The 24,338-nt window shown below is 43.8% G+C and overlaps 1 protein-coding gene across 2 annotated transcripts in view; it reads right to left on the minus strand.

Annotated features, from left to right (window-relative positions):
- Positions 1-17,372: 17,372 nt before the first annotated feature.
- fars2 (phenylalanyl-tRNA synthetase 2, mitochondrial) overlaps positions 17,373-24,338 on the minus strand; it is a 135,192-nt gene continuing 128,226 nt past the window's right edge. For both annotated transcript variants that reach the window (XM_085285750.1, XM_085285751.1), the window contains exon 10: positions 17,373-19,053. In XM_085285750.1, coding sequence (XP_085141876.1) covers positions 18,915-19,053 — 139 coding nt within the window. In that variant the 3' untranslated portion in view covers positions 17,373-18,914. The remainder of the gene's footprint in view (positions 19,054-24,338) is intronic.

Genomic DNA, 24,338 nt, shown 5'->3' on the forward strand with positions numbered 1-24,338 from the left:
CACACAGCTCTGTTGCTCTCTGCAGGTGCTGATGTGTCAGCTGTCATCTGTGAACCAATCGGCCGCTCGCTGCTTCTCACTGCAAACAAACCTTTTAATTTATCGCCTCGTAATTCTGCTGTAATCGCTCTGACAGAGAAGCAGTTGTAGCGTCTGACAGGGAGGCGCGTGCGTTTGATTCCCAAAGCCTCGTTTAGACTCCGTCTCCCTCTCGGGTCTCCAGCTGTGAGGACGACACGCTCCCAGCTCGCTCCACATCTGTCAAAGATATAAATATCACGTCTGTGCCCGTCACCTGGAAGTAAGTGCATCCACAGAGGAAGTGATGGAAGCAGCCCTCCATCCAAGGACCAGACAAACAAACAGTGTCATCAGTGAAAAAGCTGAACTTGAGCCAATGCAAATCTTTGTGATGCTGATACTTTTCCCCCTTTTCTGTCAACTTTCATACGAGTAGTTCGGCCAAAGATGAGGTGCTGCCGTAGCAACCTTCCTCACCGCCTCTGTCACCTTCACGCTCTGAACTCTCTGGATCAGATGTTGTGTCTCGTCCTCTCTCTCACTTCTTCTGTGTTAGAGGAAAATCTGTCATTACTGGAATGAATTCACTTGAACAGGACAAACTTGGTTTTTCTTCTTTTAAAGCCGGTGATGAAGCTGTTACAGTGGGACGTTTTTATAGGTTTTTATATTCCTGAGCTCCATCAGAGTGGATTTACAGGTCAAACATCACCGTGTGACTGACAGGCTGATTTCATTCAAAAGGTTTAACAACAAAATGTTTTAACTGTTTATGAATTTGAGTCATTTTCATACCCAGTCCTCAGATGATCAGTAGTAACTAGACACGTTACTGAGCAGGTGAGGACGAACACAGAGCTGCTTCTGCTGATTACTCCTGAGAACTGGCAAAGCTGGAAGATGACAGTTCTGTGCCTTTCAGCAGGTCACCTCCAGTGCTGATGTAGAGTTCATATACGATACATCATATCATTTATTTTGAGGAGATGAAACACAATCTGTGTTCATCAAACCCTTAAGATTCATTACCTGTGCAGCCGGACGTCCAAGGACACAATGAAACCCTCCGAACCCTAAACTCGAAGCGAGGCTCAAAGATCCGAGCAGAAATCTCAGCGCTCCCGGCAGAAAAAGTAAATTGATGCATGTCTCATCTGCAGCAACAAAGCATCCTGAATGATCTCTGGGCGGCCCCTGTGCATGCTTCCCCTGTCAGAGGGGAAAAAGCAGTTTGACTTTGAACCTGATGATGATCCAAAGAATCATAGAAAAGTAGATTTATTCTTGCTAGACCTCAGGAGGTCTCCCCTATTTCCACATTTAACTGGACGTTAGTTGCAGGGATATGGTTTGTTTTTCTGCAGGGAGCCTCCATGCATGCGTCTACAGTTGCTGCAGCCCAGGCCTGGCGCCACATCTGCAGTAATGCGCTGTGGGAAGCGGAGCTGGAGGTTGAGCTTCCTCCATTTCAGCCTTTACTCAGTTAATGCCACCATTAACAAAACAACCCATAATGCAACATCGTCTGCAGACCTCTGTCATCCACAAACATTATGCATCACACGGCTCAGCTTCCGTTTGGTTTGTAGCTCATACTCTCACCTTTCCTGAAGCGCCACCTTTGGGCCGGGTGTACAAATGTGAGCCCAGAATGAAGACCTGGACAGTTTGAATATTTGCTGTGTTTGCCCTCACAGGTAGAGCAGCAGCAGCTTTTGTTGTTTGTGTTTGCTCAGAGAAACGTTACGGCAGCAAAAAGACGGAAGAATAAAAATAAACCCCGTCTGCGGACAGAGATGAAGCCAGTCTTAGTGGGATTCTAAATAAAAACACGTGTGACACTGAAATAGAAAAAGGAAAACGCGATGAAAGAGAAACGATCAGATATCACGTTAGTTTCTTCCTTCCTCTCCTCTTTGTCTCACGCTGTTTGAAGTGGAATGAATCGTCCACAGTTTCAGTCACGATGAATATGAAGCAAACCTGATGCCCAACTGTGTGTGTGTGTGTGTGTGTGTGTGTGTGTGTGTGCGTTATAAGGTTTTGACTTGATCTTTGCAAATCCACCAAATGCATGCATCCACACACCCACTCGCTGTCTCCAGCGTCTGCTTCTGTGTGTGTGTGTGTGTGTGTGTGGGAGGGTTGGAGGGCCAGTGACTACACCCATCTGTCACAGCCACCACCCTCTCTCCCCCTCGTCGCCACCATATGAGACAATAAGAACATGAGCTCAAAGTGTCTGGAATGAAAAATAAGGAGCTGCAGAGGCTGAGGTCGACTTAAAAGAACATCATGATGGTTTATGGTGTTTTGAGACTGAAAAACTTCACCAGAGCCGAAAATTCCCTCCACGCCGAGCGCACACTGAGCTCCAGGATTCAGACGGATGTCTGGATCAGCTTTCATTTGTGGTATTTTCTTCAGAATGTCAAAACAATGTCTCAAGTTTTCTTATTTCTTTAGTTTGGTGTGAATTTTAACACCAAATGTCTTAAATGAAAATTCCACAAAAGTCCACAAAAGTCCACAAGTGAATCACTGTTAGTCCAAGTCCATCCATAACATCCTAAATAAGCCTTGCAACAGCAGCAGTGCTCTCTTCCTTGGTGTGCCAGTTAATGTAGTTTTGTCAAAATCTGATAATTAATGCACGAGGTATTCTGTGGCGTAATGACAAACCCCTCATTTATCAGTGAGCAGGGTGGCTGCTGGGACATGCTGCTCCTGGTCCTTAAATGTAACCAAGTCATTGAAGGAAAATGAAATACAGCAACGCTAAAACATCAGGAACTCCAGGCAGGTTTGGAAAAGTCATGAAAAGTGTGTGACGCACTTAAAACCTGGAGAAATGCTGCACTGACCAGCACACCTGGAGGCCAGAGAAAAGCATGCACACCTGTGGCAAATGAAGCTGTAACCTCTGCATCCTGATGAAGGCACTGGCTGATATGCACGGGTGTGTTTTTATGCCTTTAGCAATCTAAGAAAAAAAACCCTTTATTACTTTTCAAAATGTAGCTCGAGGGCCTGAACTGTTTTTAGCCACGTTTTCTACATTTTTATTGAACTGAGCAGTTTCCAGTTGCTAAACCTAAAAAACAGGTGAAAGTGAAAAGAATAAGTGGGAGGAAAAAAACATCCATCCACTCTAACGGTTTACTGCAATGAGAGCGCGATGCATTAACATGTTGGTGGACCTCAAGGCTCACCTTTGGGTCCTCTGCTGTTTAGTTTAGTTTAGCAACATAACACTAGGTCGACTAAGGTGAAGAGAACGCTTGGCTGTTTTAAAGAAAGCATAATTAACTTGAGCAGGTAGCAAACCAAACAGGCGTACCTTAAAACAAAACATCTTCCACCTAACTTAGACCACAGAAAGGTTACAAACTACACCCCAACTCTCCAGCCAGGAAAAAAGACGACATCATAATAAAAAGGGCAGCGCCGCCATGCACATAAACACATAAACTGTAACCCGATCATGAAGCAAAGACCAACAGAGAGCTCGCTGAAGGACCTGGAGTGCAGCTTTAGACAGTTTAATTATGCCCTGGAGGTCATCCATTGGCTGGATGACTCAGACCGCAGCCAATGAAAGGCGGGAACATAAGAGGGAAGGGAGGAGCCAGGACCTGGATACTCATGGTAAACATGAACTTCCACCCCGCTTCCACTTAAGGATAAGTGGAAGGGAATGGATGGATGATGGATGTACAGATGGATGGATGGATGGACGTACAGATGGATGGATGGATGTACAGATGGATGTACAGATGGATGTACAGATGGATGGATGGATGGATGGTTGGATGTACAGATGGATGGATGGATGGACAGATGGATGGATGGATGAATGGATGGATGGATGGATGGATGGATGGATGTACAGATGGATGGATGGATGGATGGATGTACAGATGGATGGATGGATGGACAGATGGATGGATGGATGAATGGATGGATGGATGGATGGATGGATGGATGGATGTACAGATGGATGTACAGATGGATGGATGGATGTACAGATGGATGGATGGATGGACAGATGGATGGATGGATGGATGGATGGATGTATGGATGTACAGATGGATGTACAGATGGATGGATGGATGTACAGATGGATGGATGGATGGTTGGTGTTTGCTTCCTGGTTTTGTGTATGACAGAAATCCATATTAAAGAAAACTAAACGTGTCTCTATAACTGGGAGCGCAGGGTCAGTGCAGACATTTAATAACTTTTATAAACATGATGACATACATGAACATGTTTAGAAGAAGAGGTGCTTTATGGCAGATTAACCCATGGGGCTGAATCCATATCCGCATAAATCGGCGGACACTGGATCATCCATCACGCTGTCCTATCAGATGTGACGGGTTTGTAAATGTGTCCATGTGCTTTTTCCTTCTGATCTGTGATGTTTTTCATCTTCTGCGGTCTCCGTGTTATCGTTTACATTCTTATTATCTCAGCTAACAAGCTTTGGCTTTCTTTTGCAGTTTATAAATGCCGTCAACTTGGCAGTGACTGCAGGGGAAAATTAGCGTGTGTGGCTAAATCTTTCACACTTATGTGATGGACCCGGGCGCTCATGTTAATTAATCTGTACTGTCCCTATTTTTAAAAGAAGCAAACATGCAGAGAACCAGACAAACTGAACCAACTACAGAACCTCCTTGGAAGAGGTTATCGAGAGAAACGTCAGATTTAATAATATCTCGCTGGTCGCTTCAGAGTACAGTCAGCACGACTACAGTAAGCTAAAAGAGTTCAAATGAATGTTCTCACTCCTATAAATGGCCTCCATCAGCTATCGTCAAGCAGAGATGTGGCTAGCAGGAGCTCTCCTTCACCTCCTAATTGGCTCAGTGGGCTGTTAGCGCCTCATTAAATATCGCCTGTGGCACGATCACAAATAGAAATGAGACTGAAACAGAGGAAAACTCTGCTGCTGTTTGCTGGACTTTCACACAGAAATCACTTCCTGTGTTTAAATGCCCGCTTGGTAACTGGAGTCCACATTTAAACATCAACGCTATCATTGCTTACTGAAGCCAGAAACGATCATATTTGGAGCCAAGTCGCTCATCAAGCTGCGTCCACAGATGTCTGTTAGTACAGTAACCTCACAGCAGCCATGTCATCGGTCAGACGTTGTCATTAAAACACTTTAAAAGGCTCCAACGAGGTCCAGAATTCAAGTGCAGGGACTCCAGCTAGCTGAGGTGAAGCCTATGTCACCATCTACCTGTTAACGAGGCCACGCCTCTAAATAAAAAAAAGCCCTGAATGGCTAAAAACTGACAGCTGGCCGTTGTTATGATGGAGGCTCTAAACGTGTTTATTTAGGGGTCTGTGGGAGCTGACTGGAGCCTCTGCTGGACATTAGAGGAACTGCAGGCTGGGACCTGCTTTAAGTGAAGCGTTAACTGGAGACTCGTCTTCCTTTTAGAGACATTTTAGCTCTGTAAAGAACCAAACGTCTCCAGTCGGGCCACAGCTGGTCTGATGTTAATGTAAAATTATGAAAAGATAGATTGAAACTTGAGGCTGAGTTTCTTTTGTTTTTCAGGATCAGCTGACAGCCTGTAAAGTCCTGGATGTTAAACTGAAACTAAAAGTTCCAGTTGTGATGTCCTTGCTCACATGCAGAGCCTGTGTGTGTGTTTTGCCTTCATTGGGATGGAAATGATGCAGTCAGCCGTTTCTGTAACTAAGAACACTCTGTGACTCGTCCCTGCTGGAATAATTCATTCACAACACTTTCAGGCGCACAATCAGACTTCTGTTGGTTTATTCAGAGAAGCAGCAGAAAGATCCACATGAACCAAAGCAAACAGAACAAATCCCAACACGCACGAGGGAAGTCATCGGGTTAGAAACATGGCAGCGTATGAGAGATTCATTTGCAGTGAGCTCGGTCGAGGCTGGAGTGGATATAACCAACCAAGTGCCCCGTGTTTCCTGCACGAGCAGCGGGATCAAGTTTCAGACCGTTTCACACGTGTATTTGTGTGAATCTGGTTTTTATGAGCCAGAACCTCAGCTCCTTACCTGCAGCACTCTGCAGCTGTTAAACAAGTGCCTCAGATTTATGTACAGACTGCATGGAGTCATGTGAAGTATTCTTTTAGCCGCCCACAATTTCCTCAAACGTTTCTAGATGTCCATGAAATGCCCTTAAACCTCTCTGACGTATCCTCAGATCTCCTCTAAAAATTAAGGCTCTGAAAATGTTTTCAGTGATTTACTGTAATTTAAACAGGAACCATTAAATTGTTCCAGTGTTTGGGTCTAGTTAAACTCCACTGTTTAATCCCACTGAATCATCTGAGACAAAAACATCTTCAAATCTGCCAGAGAGGCTTGTAATATATGTTAAACTGCAGCATATCTTTAAATCATCCAGAAAGAGTCCCTAAAAACTCCTTCAATCAACTAAAATCCATCAAATGTGCAGAATTTAAATAAAATAGTCTGAAAGAAAACTGTTTGAATAGTTTGAAAGGTTCCTAAATCTCCTTAGAAGTTCAGCATGTCATCATCAGACAGAGGCGAGCTTCTGCGACTCGGTCACACCGGACTCCCGTCACAAAGACGTGGACACTGATAAACAGCAGGTGGAACTGTGACTTTAAATGAAACATCTTTGAAACCTACAGTTGCTGCTGAACGGCACTAACTGACTGAAATCTCCCCAAAAGTTTGGAACATTAATGTTGAATTCTCCATCCATTCATCTTTTTCCACCTATCCGGGCCGGGTCAAGGGTGCGGCAGCTTAAGCAGCAACTCGCTCTTCTGGCGACCTCCTTCAGTTTGTCTATGGGAACTCCAAGGCGTTCCCAGGCCAGCCAAGAGATATAATCTCTCCAGCGTGTCCTCGGCCTGCCCCGGGGCCTCCTCCCGGTGGGACATGCCTGGAACACCTCACCCAGGAGGCGCCCAGGGGGCATCCTTGTCAGATGCCCGAACCACCTCAGCTGGCTCCTTTCGATGTGGAGCAGCAGCTGCTCTACTCTGAGCCCCTCCCAGATGGCCGAACTTCTCACCCTATCTCTAAGGGAGAGGCCAGCCACCCTTTGGAGGAAGCTCATTTGCTGTCGCTTGTATCCGCGATCTCGCTCTTTCGGTCACTACCCACAGCTCGTGGCCATAGGTGAGGGTAGGGACGTAGATCGACCGGTAAACTGAGAGCTTCGCTTTTACACTCAGCTCCCTCTTCACCACGACGGACCGGTGCAGCGTCCGCATTACTGCAGCTGCAGCCCCAATCCGTCTGTCGATCTCCGGCTCTCTCTCCGGAGATACTTGAACTCCTCCACTTGGGGCAGGAACTCATCCCCGACCCGGAGTGGGCACTCCACCCTTTTCCGGCTGAGGACCATGGCCTCAGATTTGGAGGCTCTGATCCTCATTCCCACTGCTTCACTCGGCTACAAACTGTTCCAGAGCGAGCTGGAGGCCATCACCCGATGAAGCCAACAGAACCACGTCATCTGCAAAAAGCAGAGATGAGATCCTGAGACCACCCAGTTGAATTCTCTGGATGTGCTAAAATATTCTCTGAATTGCTTGAAATATTCTTTAAACTGCCTCAAATTTAATCTTTGAAAATCCAAATCTGTCTGAATTTCCTGATCGACCTCTTGGATCAACTGAAACTTCCATGAATCATCTAAAGCACTTCCAATGTCCTTTAACCATCGTAACAATTTCCTTTATCTGTTTGAATCCACTGAAATTCCCATAGTTTTGTATCAAACATAGAAATTATCTTTGAATCAGCTTAAATTGACTCAGGAAATAATCATCTCTCTGAAATCACCTTCTGCCTGAAATGCCTGAAAAATTTGCGAAATGTCAGAATTTCCTATAAGCCTTCTTATGTCCTTAATCTTCAAGCATCTCCCAGAAACAACCTTGAATCTCCCTGACGTCACTCCGGGGAATAAGAGGCGACCTCGGACACGTCAGTCTGCAAGCAGAGAATGAATGTGGACACAGTGTCAGTGCGTCAGTCTGCAAAGGTCACAGTGCATCTGTGCGAGATCCAACCCAAGCTCTCTGCAGACACCAGAGGGTGAACCTCACCTGTGGGAGAGGAGAGGTGTGTGTGTGTGTGTGTGTGTGTGTGTGTGTGTGTGTGTCACTGCTGACACATCAGTGTTGTTTCCTTCACAGCCCATTTTCACTCACACAGTCAACATCTGGACAGGAGTGGGCGTGGCCGTGGTGTAACAGCTGTATCTGAGTAATGCAATAAACATGTTTACACACAAACTCAGGAGCTGCTGAAAGCTGTGGAGCTCGTTACACCTCCTCCTCTCCGCGTCCACTCCTCTGTGTTTTTGTCAGACTACATGTTAACCATCACTTCTTGAAAGCTTCCAGGACCCCATGAAGCAGGCTTGAAATCTCAAATCACCATGGAAACCCTGAAAGTTTCCTGAGTTTCACGACACATTCCTGCATCGACCCTCGTTAAATCATCACGACACAACCTCATTAACTGGAGCGTGTTTGAAACATTTGCAGCTGTATCACCTCAAAGCAGCTGACAATTCCTTAAATCAGCCCGAGCTGCTGAAACATCCTCCATCCTTGAATCAGAAGACGGAATACCTGGAAGTCTTTGAATGCACTGAAACATCCGAACACTTATAATTACTCTAGAAACTGTTACCCAAACTCCACAGGTCTATCATTAAATGCAAAAATATCCTTAAATACTTTTAAATCATCTAAAATCTTTTGAATCACCCGAAGCATTGATGTCACTCCCACAGTTCCTCTTAAATCCCTTTGAATTATCATCAAATTCCACTAAAGATTCTTTATTGTCCTTGAATCATCTGAGATCCTTTCAAATAATCGTTAATTACATTGAATTGTTCGAGACAATCACCTTAAATCTCCTGCTTTTATCACTTTAGATATCTGAAACCAGCCTGAACAGTTACTGTTGAATCCTCTTGAATCATCAGGAATAAATACCTTGAATTGAATTTAAATCTCCTGAAGTACCTTAAATCTCATTGAATCATCTGAAAACATTCCAGAGATTTATTCCTTCATCCCTAAAACTCACTGAAAGATTCAGTTCCTGATTTCTTTGGGTAACAAACTCAGTGACTCGTCCTTAAATCACTTTAATCACATATAATCGTTCCTAAATGATCCTGGAAGCTTCCGGTTCATAGAAAATCTCTGAGCCATCAAGGAATCCTGGATGCATTTAAATGAAGTAACACGTTCCTGCTGAATCTCAATAAACCGTCTGTGAGGAGAAAAATAATCCAATCATATGTGCTGGAATTAATGGTAGAAATATGAATGCAGGGTGTAACTCGGGCTTTTCCCTCGGTGTCATCGATGCTCTTCCCGAGCTGCTGAAGCAGAGAGCTGGTTAAAAATTCCAGTGTGTGTTTTCCTGTGTCCAAACTGTAAGCCTGGCCTCAAACTGTCAGAGCTCAGCTTTAACTCGACCGGAGTGACGAGCACAGCCATCGAAGGCAGACAGCCTCCGACGGCATGATTGGCAGAGTGGCATTTGCCTCTACGTGTGTTTGTGTGAAGTTCCTGTGTGGCAGTGTATGATTGTAGCAGCCTAAGCCAGCGTATCGCCTCAGCACGCTGACAGAGCGCTGTCTGGTTGGGATGCTGTGTGTGAACGAGGGTGTAGGAGTGTGTTTTCTAATGAGCCCCATTTAAATGAGTGTGTGTGCGTGTACTCGTACATCTATCTTTGTGAGGACCAACGTGAGGTGGTGAGGACATGGGCCAGACTGTCAGAGGCCTGTTTAATCAGAAGCAGGTTAAAGTTAGACCACGCTTAGAAAAACCGGGTTTTACAGCAGGAGACCATCTCAGCCTGCTAACCTGGTTTGTTCCTTTTAAGGTCCTTGTTTGGTGCAAGGTCCAAAAACTAAGACGGAAACATCTGTTAAAAGGCAAACTGCTGTCGCACTAAGCTGCTTGGTTACCATAATGAGCTGAAGAGCCTCGTAGGAGGATCATTGGAGGAGTTCTCGAGCTGCTGTGTGGTGTTCGGAGGCCTCATGGAGTCAGACGCTCTCCTCTGAACGGTTCACTCCCTGAACCTCCAGCGGCAGCGATGGAAGAGCCTCTGAGAGTAACGTCACCAGTCAGTGGCAACTGTGTTGTACTGGTTTGTGTATCTGAATGTGGACAGCTTTCATATCACAAGCAGTCGCTCGTTTTCAGGCGCCTCCTTCACATCACGTCTCTGCAGAACAGATGTCGATCTCAGTTCAGGTGAAATGAAAGAAGATATTTAAAGATTCTTTAAATATATTTGAGTTATATTTTGCACAGCCCGCCGTTTCTCCACTGTGAGGACCTCCTCCAGCCTTACTCAGCATTACGGGGAACATACGAGGAGACAGGCGTGCAGCAAGGGTCCTCACAAAGACACAAGAGTCTGTGTGTGTGTGTGTGTGTGTGTGCAGCTCCCAGAATTCATTGCATTGCTGAGTAGAGTGACAGGCAAAGCCATTTAATGCCTCGGCGCCAGCACAGAGGAAATGACAGACTGGCATTTGGACGGCGGCGGGTGTGCGTGATGTTTCTGTGTGGGACGTGAGGAGGAAGACAGTCAGGCTGCACGTGTCCATCGATCAGATTTTAGTGTAAAATTAATGAATGTCAGCGACCGGCCGTCCACTCTGACCTCATTAAGCTCCGCCCTGTGAGGCCTGATAGGAAGACAGAAAGGCTCCGAGGACATGAAGCATCGTGTGAGGCGTCCTCAGCTCGCTGCTCTGAGGTGTGTTTGGGTTCATCCAGCCTGCTCCATGACTCGGCGAGGGGACGCTTCGTCCTCATTTCCTCTTCTGTTTAACTGGATTCAATCCATCAAATCTTTATTTTGACCATAAAAACACACGAGCAGGACTTCCGGTGTGGCGGTAGAGCAGTATGGTCGCATAAGTACAGAGCTCCCGTAAGCCAAGTAGATAAACTCCGCTAAAACACGAATTGAAGCGTGAGACAGAACAACTTTGGAAGATGAGCGGAGGGACAACAAAAGCAAAGAATAAAAAAACTACGGACACCCAAGGTAAAGACATAAAACATCCGAACAACGAGGACAAGCTAGCACCTGAAGCTAATATGGCCGCGCTTCAAAACGGACTGGATTGTATTAGCAAACAAATTCAATCACTCCAAAATGAATTGAAATCAGACTTCACGACGTTCAAAGAAGAAATTACTGGCCAAATGAAACACGAACTGTCTAAATTCAAAGAAGATATCGACCAGAAGTTTAAGAGCATGACTACAGAACTTAAAGAACAAGAAGGGAAATTAGAAGCTGCGCTGACGCGCACGGAAGAAATGGAGACGTGGAGCCACGAGGCCAATCAAACCCTGACAGAACTAATGAGAGAACAAAAAGCGATGATGACCAAATTGGATGACTTGGAACTGCGATCCAGACGTAACAATCTGCGGATCTACGGGATACAAGAGGGAGCCGAATCTAAGGCAGAATCGCTGACACAGTTTCTGGAAGCCTGGCTCAGAGAGGAGCTTAATATTAACATCAACCTCCAGATTCAACGCGCACACCGAGCGTTAACCTCAAAACCGGCAGCGGGTCTCCCCCCTGAGGTCAGTCGTTGTAAATTTCCAACAATTCACAACTAAAGAGATGATACTTAAAAAGGCATGGGAAAAGAAAATAGTCACTCTGGACGGAAGCAGGGTTTATTTTGACCACGACTACTCGGCGAGAATGGTGCAAGAACGTAAAGCGTACGTGAATATCAAAAAGATATTAAAGAAGGAAGGCATCCGCTTCCAGACTCCTCTCAGCAAGATGCAAGTCCACTGGCCAAATGGAGTGAAAACTTATGGCAACGCGGAGGAGGCTGCTAACGACCTGCAAGCGAGAGGATACAACGTGGAAAAAGGGATAAACAGCCGGGAGAGAGAGAGCGCCGAGGGACGTCTGTCAATCGGGGCAGCGACATGGAAACCGGTCCGGCCCACGTTTGCTGGGGTGGCTCGCAGGCGAGCTCGAGAGAGACTTCAAGAATTTCAGCATAACGATAACCATGCATGAGAGGCGTATAAGGAGACGTATAACAACAAGATGGATTCACGGTGTGTCTGGTAGGATAATATGGAAACACAAAGTTGGCTAGGGATGGACAGTACACAATAATGACTAGTATGAGTGTGACAATCCTTCGTGAGTCATATCTCATTACTGGAGGGGGGCCCTTTCAATATGAGAGACATACCCCCCAAAAACAAAGAGAGGAACAACAGGTGGGGAAGGTGGCTGGTACCTCTTTATTGAAGTCCTCTTATCTGTACATAGTTAAACTAAGTTGTAACTTGTTGATGAAAATGTTTTGTTTAAACAAGGGTTCAATGGAGTGCCTGTGGGGGTCTCAAAAGATAGCCGGTAGATCACAAAAGGATAATGCTCACTACACATGAAGAAATAAAGTGTATGTCCTTAAATGTTAATGGAATCTGTAACCCAGTTAAAAGAGCCAAGATTATGACTAAACTGAAAAAGGAGAAGACACAGATAACTTTCCTACAAGAAACTCATTTATCATAAATAGAACATGAAAAACTGAGGAAATTTGGGTTCAAAAACACCTTTTACAGCTCTCACACAAACTCTAGGAAAAGAGGGGTTGCAATTCTCATAACTAACTCCCTTAAGTTTCAATCTCACAAAGAAATAAAGGATAAGGAAGGTAGATATGTCATTGTCAAGGGTGTGATTGATCAAACAATGGTCACATTTAGTATTTAGTATTTATTTATTTATTGTCATTGTCAAGAACAATGAAATTGCGTTTGGGGCTTCCATACAACCCAAAAAAAAGAAGAAAATAATAAATACCCCTTAAAACCCAAGTGTACATATTTAACCCAGTGTGACTCCAATGCAATAAGACAATCCTTAGCAATAATGTTCGTAGAAATTCAGACAAAGACCTGAGAAACATGACAAAATACAACAATGCAACCCATTCAATATTATTGTACTGTGAGATATGATATCAGATATGATAGTTATCTATTTAAGAAAGAGGGGGGGGGCAGGAGGGGGAAGAGAATAAAGATATGATGCACCAATGCAAACCAGTTCATTGCTATTAAGAAGTTGGATATGGTTATTGTCCGTGAGAGGGGGGCAGAGAGTTCAGGAGCCACATTGATGAATGTGTATGCCCCCCCTGAAAGTAATAAGGAATTCTTTAAATTGATTTTTGATATTCTTGTGCTTGAAGCAGAAGGTATATGCATATGTGGAGGAGATTTTAATGTGATACTAGATAGTGACTTGGACACAACCAGCCTGAAGAAAAAAAAAAATTCAATTCCAAAATTAGTAAGATATACATTGGAAGACACTAACTATTTTGATGTCTGGAGAGCTTTGCATCCGCTACAGAGGAATTATAGTCATTATTCAGCAACACATTGTGTATATTCAAGAACAGACTACTTCTTTATGCAAAAAGGGAATAGAGATATAATAACAGACTGTTGGATTGGAGTGGCAGATGTGTCGGACCATAGTGCTATCTACTTAAAAATCTATCTTAAAGGTAGACCAAGAAACACAATATGGAGACTAAATGTGGGGCTATTAAACAATAAATCTGTGGTAGAACAAATACAAAAAGATGTCAAAACTTATTTAGAAGAAAATGACAATGGTGAAACCGATCCAATTATTTTATGGGACTGTTTGAAGGCAGTTATACGTGGGAAACTAATCGCAATATCAAGTAACCTTAAAAGAGAAAGAATGAAGCAATATAATGAATATGTGGATGAATTGTCACAATTGGAGAATAAACACAAACGCAAGGTGGATGTCAAGATACAACAACAAATGAAAGATATTAAGAAGAAAATTAATAATTTACTCTTATATGACATGGAAGTAAAAGCAAGATATGTAAAACAGAGCTACTATGAATCAGGCCCTAAAGCTGCACGACTATTGGCAAGACGTTTAAAAAAACAACAGGCAGAAACAACAGTCAACAGATTGTATAATTCTAAGACAGAACAAATGACACATAACCTAGAAGAGATAGAAAGTATCTTTACCGATTATTATAAGGACCTGTATCTACAAAATGCACCTACTAATAATGACCTAAATGATATAAAAACATTTTTAGACTCCTTAGATTTACCCTCTATTGGAACAATACAAAATGATCGCATGACGGCACCAATAACGATAGAGGAGATTCAGAAAGCGATTGGAAAATTACGAACAAACAAGGCACCAGGCAGTGATGGGTTTCCTGCTGAATGGTACAAGAAATGTGGAAAAGAATTGATACCCTTACTCCACCAGACTCTTAATTGGACTCACACTAAACATGTGATTCCCCCCTCTTGGAGGGAGGTGTCATGATTCGAGTTTTGAGGAGAAGACAAACGACTGCATGGTCTCAGTAGATGCCAGAATAGTGATCTTTATTACACACTTCTAAGACAGAAGCATGGGAAGACAAGCGTACAGCCACAGATCTCCGCCGGGCGGCGGCTCTCCATATCTTTTATATTATTCATGATGACGTCACACAGACCTTACTGGAAATGATATCAAGTCCCCACAATCCCAAAAGTTCTCCTTATATAGACATCAGATGGTACTTTTAGAGAAAAACAAGTGTGTGATCTGTTGTGCATTTTGTGAAACTGTGAGTCCAACTAGAGGAGATGTCCTGAGACGACCTCCCTTTGTTAATAAGTGTGTATGTGAGGGAACGTGCGTGTCTTTCATAAGTCTGTATATATGTGCACGTTAGTGAGGCCTGACTACGTGCAAACTGAATGTAACAGTCCAGCTCGAGTGGAGTGGTGATGGTGCAACAGTTTAAGCAGAGAGAAAGTAAGCTGGTGGAGAATTACCTTGTAGCCGATTTACTAAGAAACTAAGAAACTGATAAACTGATGCAGACTAATGAAGTAATAATGAACCTACAACAGTGCATGTAAATGATATCAGTGAGATTAAAATAACATCCATTATCCTAACAACTCCTTTGAAACAATGTAAGACATTCCACATAATACAGGTCAATCCAACAGATCTAATGATTTTCACACTCTTCTAAGTCAGAGGTCTAATGCAAACTAAAACTACATACCGTATTATAATGCAACTACTTTGATCTCATATATAAGGTAACATATGATAACAAAATAATCTCACAGAGGCAATTATCACGGTGCTGCCAAAACCACAAAAACAAAGAGAATACTGCCAAAATTACAGGCCTATATCGGTGTTGAATGTTGATTATAAAATCTATACTACAATCCTATCAAATAGGCTCCAGTCGTTTATACCAGACCTGATAGATGAGGACCAAGCAGGTTTTGTCAAAAATAGACAGGCACAAGACAATATTAGAAGGACCCTACACATCATACACCAAATACATAAAGACAAGATACCGGCTGCGTTGATAAGTTTAGACGCAGAAAAAGCCTTCGATCGAGTCAGCTGGGACTTCCTGTACCTAACCATGGCAAAGTTCGGGTTCACTACGAAATCAATCCAATGTATTAAATCTCTCTATGACAAACCGACTGCAAGACTAAAAGTTAACGGCTCATTGACAAAGACATTCCAAGTAGAGAGAGGAACTAGACAGGGTTGCTGTTTAAGTCCAACCTTATTTGCCTTGTATATTGAGCCATTGGCACAAATGATTAGACAAGACGCCCTAATAACAGGAATAGAAATAAATAGACAAGAGCATGTAATTAGTCTGTTTGCTGATGACGTGTTGATAGCCCTCAAAAACCCCACAAACTCTTTTATGCAGCTCACAGAAATGTTAGGAAAATTTGGTACGCTTTCTGGCTACAAAGTAAATATACTTAAAACTCAAGTTCTAATGTTTAATTGTACACCAACTCAAAATCTTAAGGAATGGGAAATAAAGTGGGAGGCAAAAACCCTTAAATATTTAGGTATAAATATAACCAAAGACTATGACAAACTATATCAAAGTAACTATGGACATATAAATAACAGGATAAGGCAGGATATGGAAAGATGGAATACATATCCGTCAGGATTTAGTGACAGGATAAATGTGATAAAGATGAATATCTTACCACGATTGCTATATTTATTCCTCTCTCTTCCGATAAGCATACCTCAAACCCAATTCTCAGAATGGGATAAGTATATATCTAGATTTGTCTGGGAAGGCAAGCGGCCAAGGGTACGATACACTACTTTACAGCTTACTAAGGAGAAAGGAGGAATGTCGCTTCCTAATTTAAAAGAATATTTTCGTGCTGCAGATACGCCAGATAACATATTGGTGTAGTGATGATTACGGGGCTCGCTGGAAGGATGTGGAGCTCTCCACACTCAATGTCCCAATCCAAACAAACATGGGTATGAAGAAGACCCCTGAATACGTAACTAAAGACCAAGATAGGAACCCGATAATATCCTTTACATTAAATGTATGGTATGATACAGTAAGGGAGTTCAGGATTGGCAAAGAGCTTGGTTTGCTAAAATGGATAGCCTTCGATGAAGAATTTAGACCAGGAAAATTGGATCTTGGTTTTAAAAGTTGGAATGAAAAGGGAATCACAGCAATTTGTTTATTAATCAAAAAAGGAGAAATTAAAAGTTTTGAAGAATTAAAACGGGAATACAACTTAAAAAACAAGGATTTTTTCAGATACTTACAGGTGAGAGATTACTTTAATAAAAACATAAAAATAGAGGAAGACAAAATCCATCCTATTATAAAAATAATTATACTGGCATATAAAAGTGTTATTCCAAAAACAGTGTCTACAAATGTTTGATGGAATCAAGACAGGACTCAGCTGTATATGTTAAAGTAAAATGGGAAAGAGAGCTGAGTGAAGAAATCACTGAGGTGTGGTATGAAACATGGAAAGAACATAAGAATACAACTCACTCATTGAGGTGGAGAGAATTCATCTGGAAAAATCAAATTCGCTATTTTATTACACCTCAGATTAAAAATAAACAAACCAATACACAACAACAATGTTGGAGGCTGTGTGGATGGGATGAACCAGACCACACACACATTTTCTGGAAATGCAGAAAAATTCACACTTTCTGGGTTAAAATTCACTCAGCTCTCTGTGATATATTAGGTTATATTATTCCTAGAACCTGCCTTGTTTTGTATCTAGGGTACTTGGAAGGTACTGTAGATGTAAAGGATCGTTACCTGGCTAAGATTCTCCTTTTGGCAGCAAAGAAGGCCATCACCAAAAACTGGCTTAAGACAGAAACACCAGGAAAGCAGCAGTGGGTAGCAATTGTGGAGGACATTATGGAGATGGAGAACCTTACATATAAACTGAAATTAAAGGAAGAACGCTTTTTGAAGGACTGGGGAAAATGGTTAACGTACAACGGAAGGGGAAAAAAAGACTGAACTAAATGAAGATGAGCATACAAGAAGAAAAAAAAAGTGAAATGAACGATGGAAATGTTTGACACCACAGGCATGTTTCCTTTTTTTTCTTTTGTTTTACTTTATCTTATTTTTCTAATTATTATTCTATATGTATCTATATTTTTATACATATATATTTGTTTGTTTCTTTTTCTTTCTAATTTCACTGTCTTGAGTTTGTGACTCTCTTTGTATTCTGTTATTCTGAAGAAACTGTATGCGTAATGGACAGGTGAGTTCTTCAAATAAATAAAATAAAAAGTTAAAAAAAAAAAACACGAGCAGGAATCCAAAGAGAGAAATACTCAGTTTGGATGGGAGGAAGTGGGAGGGGCTAAGTGGTCATGACTTCCTGTATTTGGATTTACTTATAGTAAATCAACAAGTTGATTAACAGACAGTTTTTATGTTTTTAATCAACATATTTTTAATGTTAAATATAATTATTATTTCTGATCTCTCGGCTCTGCAGATGTGAAATAAAAACACACTCGAACAACAACGTGACCAAAAACTTTTAATGTTTTTATCTAAACACAGACGGCGGCCCACACCTGAACCCCTGTGAGGTCTACGTCAAACACCAGCCCTGTGAGGTCCAGCTCACTTAAACCAGACCAGGCCCACCTCCACGCTGCTGACGCCTTCCTGAAGTTGCTGAAACTTTTGCAGGTGCAGAGTTTTCCCTGCATCTGTCTGCTGCTGATTTATTTCTGTATCTGCACATCATGTTCTTGCACATTTAAAAATAAGAAGCCAAAAGCTGAATTTGCTGGTTCCTCTCAGAATATCATTGTCACAATAATGATGGAAACACAAATCACTGAAAGTGACTCATTCTCATGTGCTGCAGAGGCCGTCACGTCTCAACGCGGCGAGGTCTTTCTGTGTCCGCCCGGCGAGCACCGCGACGTTAATAACGACGGAACAAACCGGAAAACATCCGAAGGATGTGCAGACGGCGCTCGGTTCAGTCTGATGGATTTATTATCCGAGGCAGGGATGATAAAGACGCTCTGATGTGCTCTGTAGTCCGAGCAGCTGCCGAGGTCCAAACGGCCGAGGAGGTGTGTGGGAAATTAAAAGTGACACGAGTGAATGTTTCAGCCTCGAGAGGAGCCGCAAAGCTACTGCTGTGTGCGTGTGTGTGTGTGTGTGTGTGTGTGTGTGTGTGTGTGTGTGTGCGCGCGCAGCATCAAAGACAGTGACGTCTTTATTGAAGTCAACGTGTTTCCCCTCACAGTGAAATCTCACAGCTACGGGGATGTGACGAAGCTGCTTAACAGCTCTGAGGTATAGAAATACATTTATGTGTCTGTGTGTGTGTGTGTGTGTGTGTGTGTGCGTGTGTGTGTGTGTGTGTGTGTGCGCGTGTGTGTGTGTGTGTGTGTGTGTGTCAGAATCGGCCCTGCACGCCCAGCTCGCTCTCGGCAGCTTGTTCGATTTGCTGGTGGACACGTTGGACCTCCTGCTGGGTCAGAGTTCGCTCCATGTGGCGGTAGATGATGCGGTAACAATGACTCCGCCTCCCGGTCCTGAAAGAGGCACACACACACACACACACACACACACACACACACACACACACACACACACACACACATACAGTGAGGTTTCAGGTAACAGAGTGTATGTGAGTATGTTCAACACCGTGCTCGACAGCGAGTTTCCGACTCTTTCGTCATGTTTCCTGTGAGCTGTGTGGATTTCTGGGATGTTTTCCCACCTTTCCCACTTTCCTGCTTTAACAGTGGATTTCCGGGTCGCTCCAATCAAACGGATCAATCTGAGCAATCGCTGTTATTATTAACTGTGCTGCAGTTATCTGTGCACGAGCGAGCAGACCGACGGTGTTTCTGTGCCGTTAATCTGCACGGCTAAACACAGACTGTATCCAAAGGATGGAGGCTTCGACTGAAAGTGCGGAGCCTCTAATCGAGCTTCATGGCAGACGGCGGCGGCTCGTTAGTCACCCCCAAATCACCCGTTTTACTGTTTGACTGTAATGAAGCCATAAAACTGAGCATCATGTTTTATTCAGACCTGACAGTAAAACCGACACCATGAAGCCAGCAGTCCAAACTTGTTGGATCTTATTGGATGTCAATCGATGCCGAGGAGCAACAGTCTGACTGTGTTTGTAGGGAGAATTTGATTGGTTAAGAAAACAGGAAGAAAAACATGCAGGAAACAGGAAGTTACATCAGAAGACAAACCAGCAGTGCTGTGTTCTCATGCCAGCTTCATCCATCTTTACAATCACCTCCTCCTCTGCTGCTCCGCCTCCCACTACTCTGATTACATTTAAATGTTGGTCATCTTTATGACATCATCATTTTATCATCCGCAGCGAAACAGCGCTGTGATTCACCGTGAACCCCAGAGACCCACGGCAGGTGTGAACAAGGCCACAGACAGCTGTGAGTCACATGACATTAAATCACTAAACCCAACACTCTCTCTCTCCATTCAAGCTCTGTGTCGCTCGCCCGCTCTCGCTCTGCGGCTCGTGAATAATTGATCATCGATACGTTTGGAGGAAATGTCAGAGAGAAGAGACACAATTACACATTATATTTGTGTACACACACACACACACACACACACACACACACACTGAATGGTATTTCATGTGATAGACTGTGTCGCTGCTGAATAATTGATGTCTCCATTATCCAGTCACAGAGTGGAGAGAGAGGGAGGGCGATCGATACAGTGACACCTGGACACACACACACACACACACACACACACACACACAGCAGTGTGATAGATATGCGTGTAGTTTGCTGTCACACGTGTGGAAACAGACACAAAAACACAGATTTATGACAGAATATAGAAAACGTGAGTCCTGCAGAGACGGTTTACAGTCAGGGCTGAAGGTTCACACGGACTCGTGAGGCTCAGGCGCTGCTGTCCTTAAAACAAACACCAGTGGGAGTTGCAATGCAACTTAACAAAGATGAACTCTGTTTGGGACTAAACGTGTCAGCGTCAGGATTTCATGTGCTGCAAATGTTACATGAAGACACGGCAAGAGACAGCAGCAGCTCCGTGGAGAGCAGAGTTTAGATATCTGCGAGAACTCCTGCTACGCTAGACCCACTCAGCACCTGGACCCACTCAGCACCTGGACCCACTCAGCACCCCCGCCACAGAGCAGGGAAACACCTCAGAGGCAAAACACTGACGTGCAGCTCTTTGCAGATGATGGAGTTCTGTTCATTTAGTCACACAAGGGGACGTCATTGGACCCATTCTAATCATTTTCAGCACCATGGACCTCACTACAGTAGCTTTGCATGACTCACAGCTCAAAATAATCCTTCTTTACTTTCCACCGGGCCTTTGTTCAGTCACTTAGCTCATCCTCCTTTTAAACCCCCTTTACACCAACTGGCTGCCATAAACTGAACGTTTGAATCCAAGTGGGTGGGGCTTCTGCATTTGATATTGCCATTTAAAGGTCTCTGCTCTCTATGACATCATACAGATCCAAGAGTGGAGAAAACTGCATGAAACAGAGTGTTTATCAGATCAGTCTGCAGCCAGACTGCATGTGGTTCACTTGACCTCGTAATTTTAAACTTTGGTCACGTTTGCTGTGAGCACCTATAGATCCAGTTTGAAGGAACAAACGGCGACTCTTCCAAAACTCTTCACTGGGAGCAGCTGTCAGTCACAGCTATGAATTATAATCACACTGAGCTGCCCACAAAGTACTTCAGCCAGTGAAAATCTGAATCCTGCTCTAAAAACAAGCCTTTAAAATCACAGCCCCGAAACATACACATGGTGTGAAGATGTAGAGTTACCTGTTGGACTCGCAGGACTGTGGCTGAACCAATCAGTGTGAGCGAGAAGAAAAAGAGAAGCTATCCTGGAGCCCACAGGACGCCCTGCGTGAAGTCCTCCTCCGTCACATTTACAGACACACACACACACACACACATGTGTGATGTGGAGGATGGAAAAAGAAAATCTGAGCTGATCTGTTGTGTTTTAATTGGAGCATCGAGCTGTTCATAGCATTTTAATTGCTGGAGGTGAAGCTCCTCCCACTCTGTGTTTGCCTTTCTTTCACATGAACGCACTCGTTCACACCACCACGCTTTCACCACGTTACCTTTTGAAACGCTCGTCTTCTCTCTATGCTAGTGAGTTTTCTTACTGTCAGATTTAATCATGTAGGCGTGTTCACGAACACATGTTACGCAACTACACGCCTCACACGGCTGGATGCGCTCTTTGTTAACGTGTCCTCTGTAACTTTAAACAAACAGACTCTGGTTTGTGTCGACAGACTTAAACCCTCCTCGTGTTTGGAGAAGTACGCTCTAAATAAATAAGGTCAGAGAAATCTAAGCGATAACGAGGAGTGGAGACAGCGAGGCAGGCTCGTTAAAGGGGACCTACCATATTTCCTGTCGCATGCACATGCAGTTGCAATGCTGGATGCACACATTACACAAATAATGAGGTCAGTTTATGTGAAAGCAATCGCACTGAGCCAAAAGCTCTGCGCGCTGCTCGAAACACTCTCTCTACTCACAGAGAGACGACATCCCTGCTGTCTGAAGCTATCGCAGTGGCCCCGCCCACCTGCTGTGTAAACCTTTCATTTACGAGGGGCAGCCAATCAGAAAACAAGCTCTATCAAGGGGACTGTGGCCTTAAAAGGAGGAAGGGAGCTTCAGATCCAGAGGGAGAAATACTGATCATGTTCTCACTGAGTGTGGGAACAGAGAGCCAGGAAAGTGAAGGTCGCTGATTCAGCGAAATCAGGGCGGGGCAAACGCTCACAGAGGAGGAAGCAAAACAGAAGACAAGAAAACGGACTTTCAAATTAAAACAGGAAACAAACAAAACACCAGAGGCAGGAAATCAGACAGACGCTAGCAGCTACAGTCGCCTGGGCAGGTTAGTGGCCACGCCCCCTAAACTTAAGGCTTAGTAAACTTTAAATTAATGAGATATTAAATACTTTACGACCGTACAAATGTTATGATGGGGAGAAATTATCCACAGAGACCAAAACAGTTTTTGTATCAGGCTGTAAACAGTTTATTTCTGCTGTAAAGTTTTAACACGGGAGTCTGTGGACTCACTGCTGGAGCCCCTAGTGGACATTAGAGGAACTGCAGCTTCTTCTATCCTGGCTTTGAGGAGTCATTTTTCAAACTTGGAGGTTTTTGGTTTTCCTTCATGTCCCGTTAGAAACTTTCATTCAAGAAATGATTTGTAAGTCTCTACTTGTACTTTAAATGTTTTTAAATCCTCAAACTTTCTAATTATTTTCCAGGTTCACGTGATAATAAAGCAGATTTTCAGTAATGACCCCTGAAATCTGGTCGTAGTCTCAGGCTTGTTTACTTTCTCTTTGAACAGAAATGAGTGATTTCATTCAAAAGTCTGTAAAAGTGAAGTCATTGAATTGCAGCATTTGACAGTGGAGACCTTTAGCTTTCTTTAAAAAGAGGACGCTTCGTAGAAAAACACGTTTATATTCCACAAATGGAGGTGCGAGCACCGAAGAATGAAATCCAACAGTAACAAGCATCATCGGTGTGCCGTCTTGAACCTGCGTTGGAATTGTTTATTCATGCCAGCAGTAATGAGAAGAAGGAAACTGGGAAGCCTGGGCGAGGTCAGAGGAGGACAGCAAACATGGCCGACGGCGTCACAGCCCAAACATTAAAAAAAAGACAAAAACATGATCGATTTGATGTCAGGCTTCAGCAGATGGTGGGATGGAGGGAAAGAGAGATGGAGGAGAGGGACTGAACTTCAAAGAGGAGTGTAATGTTTCACTGGGGGGAGGGCGAGAGACACCGGAAGTGAGTGAGAAACAGAGAGAGAGAGTGGATGATGATGGACACGCTTGAAAGAGGAGAGCTGGGTTTCATTCAGATGGAGAGAAAAACGAAGGGAAGCAGTGGGGAGGGCGAGCGAGATGGAGATAAACAGAGAGAGAGGGATCAATAGATGGAGGGGGGTGGAGATGAGAGGAAACCGAAGCCGCTGCCAACGCCCTTGAAAGCACCGTGCTGCCTTCACAGAGACACGGGAAAACCAGGAGATCTGACACTGTAAAAACCTCCAAGGAGGGAGGAGGGGTGATGAAGAGAGGAATTAAGGAAAGAAGGGAGAAAGGAGGGACGGCTCTCCCCTTCCTCCCACACTCCCCCCTCTCTTTAATCCTGCTCATCCCTCGGTTTGATGCAGATCTGCGTTTGTATCTTCAACACTTTTTTGTTTCTACCGTGAAGAGAAACAAACCCTCCGAGGTTTATCCGCCCTCCTCAAACAGATCCCACTTTGTTCGTCTCTTCTTTAAATAAAGTGAATGTGTGTAAATACAAGCAGACCTGAGAACAGATGCCCTGCAGGAAGATGGCTGCAGCGTTTATGTAACATCATTGTGTCTGATGGATATTCGAGCCTCAGACCGTCTGCTAATTACACAGATTCTTGAGCGCTGCGAGAGCGATCGCTAAAACCTCTCGCGCTGACACTTAATTTGTTGTCGCGTTCAAATGTGGGGCTTAATGTGCCACCCTTTGCAACGCCGGCTCTGAGAAGTCATCTTCATACATCACCAACTCCTCCCGCTGATGCTATCGTCGCCCGCTGGATCATGTTCACAGGCAATGTGGACGAATCAGAGCGGGAGGAGGCCGGGGTGGGTGGAGGTCAGGTGACCAAAAACAGAAGAGCTCAAAGTGTGTTTACTTCCTGTTTCGGGTCCCTGTGTGTTCAGCCATCTAACAGAGAGTATCTTGTTTTGGGACATAAATACTGTACCAGTGAAAGTGGC

The sequence above is a fragment of the Mchenga conophoros genome, linkage group LG9 (assembly GCF_057382185.1).
Source record: "Mchenga conophoros isolate Kocher_MC1m ecotype Shallow Benthic linkage group LG9, M_conophoros_male_GT1.1, whole genome shotgun sequence".
Taxonomy (NCBI): Eukaryota; Metazoa; Chordata; class Actinopteri; order Cichliformes; family Cichlidae; genus Mchenga; species Mchenga conophoros.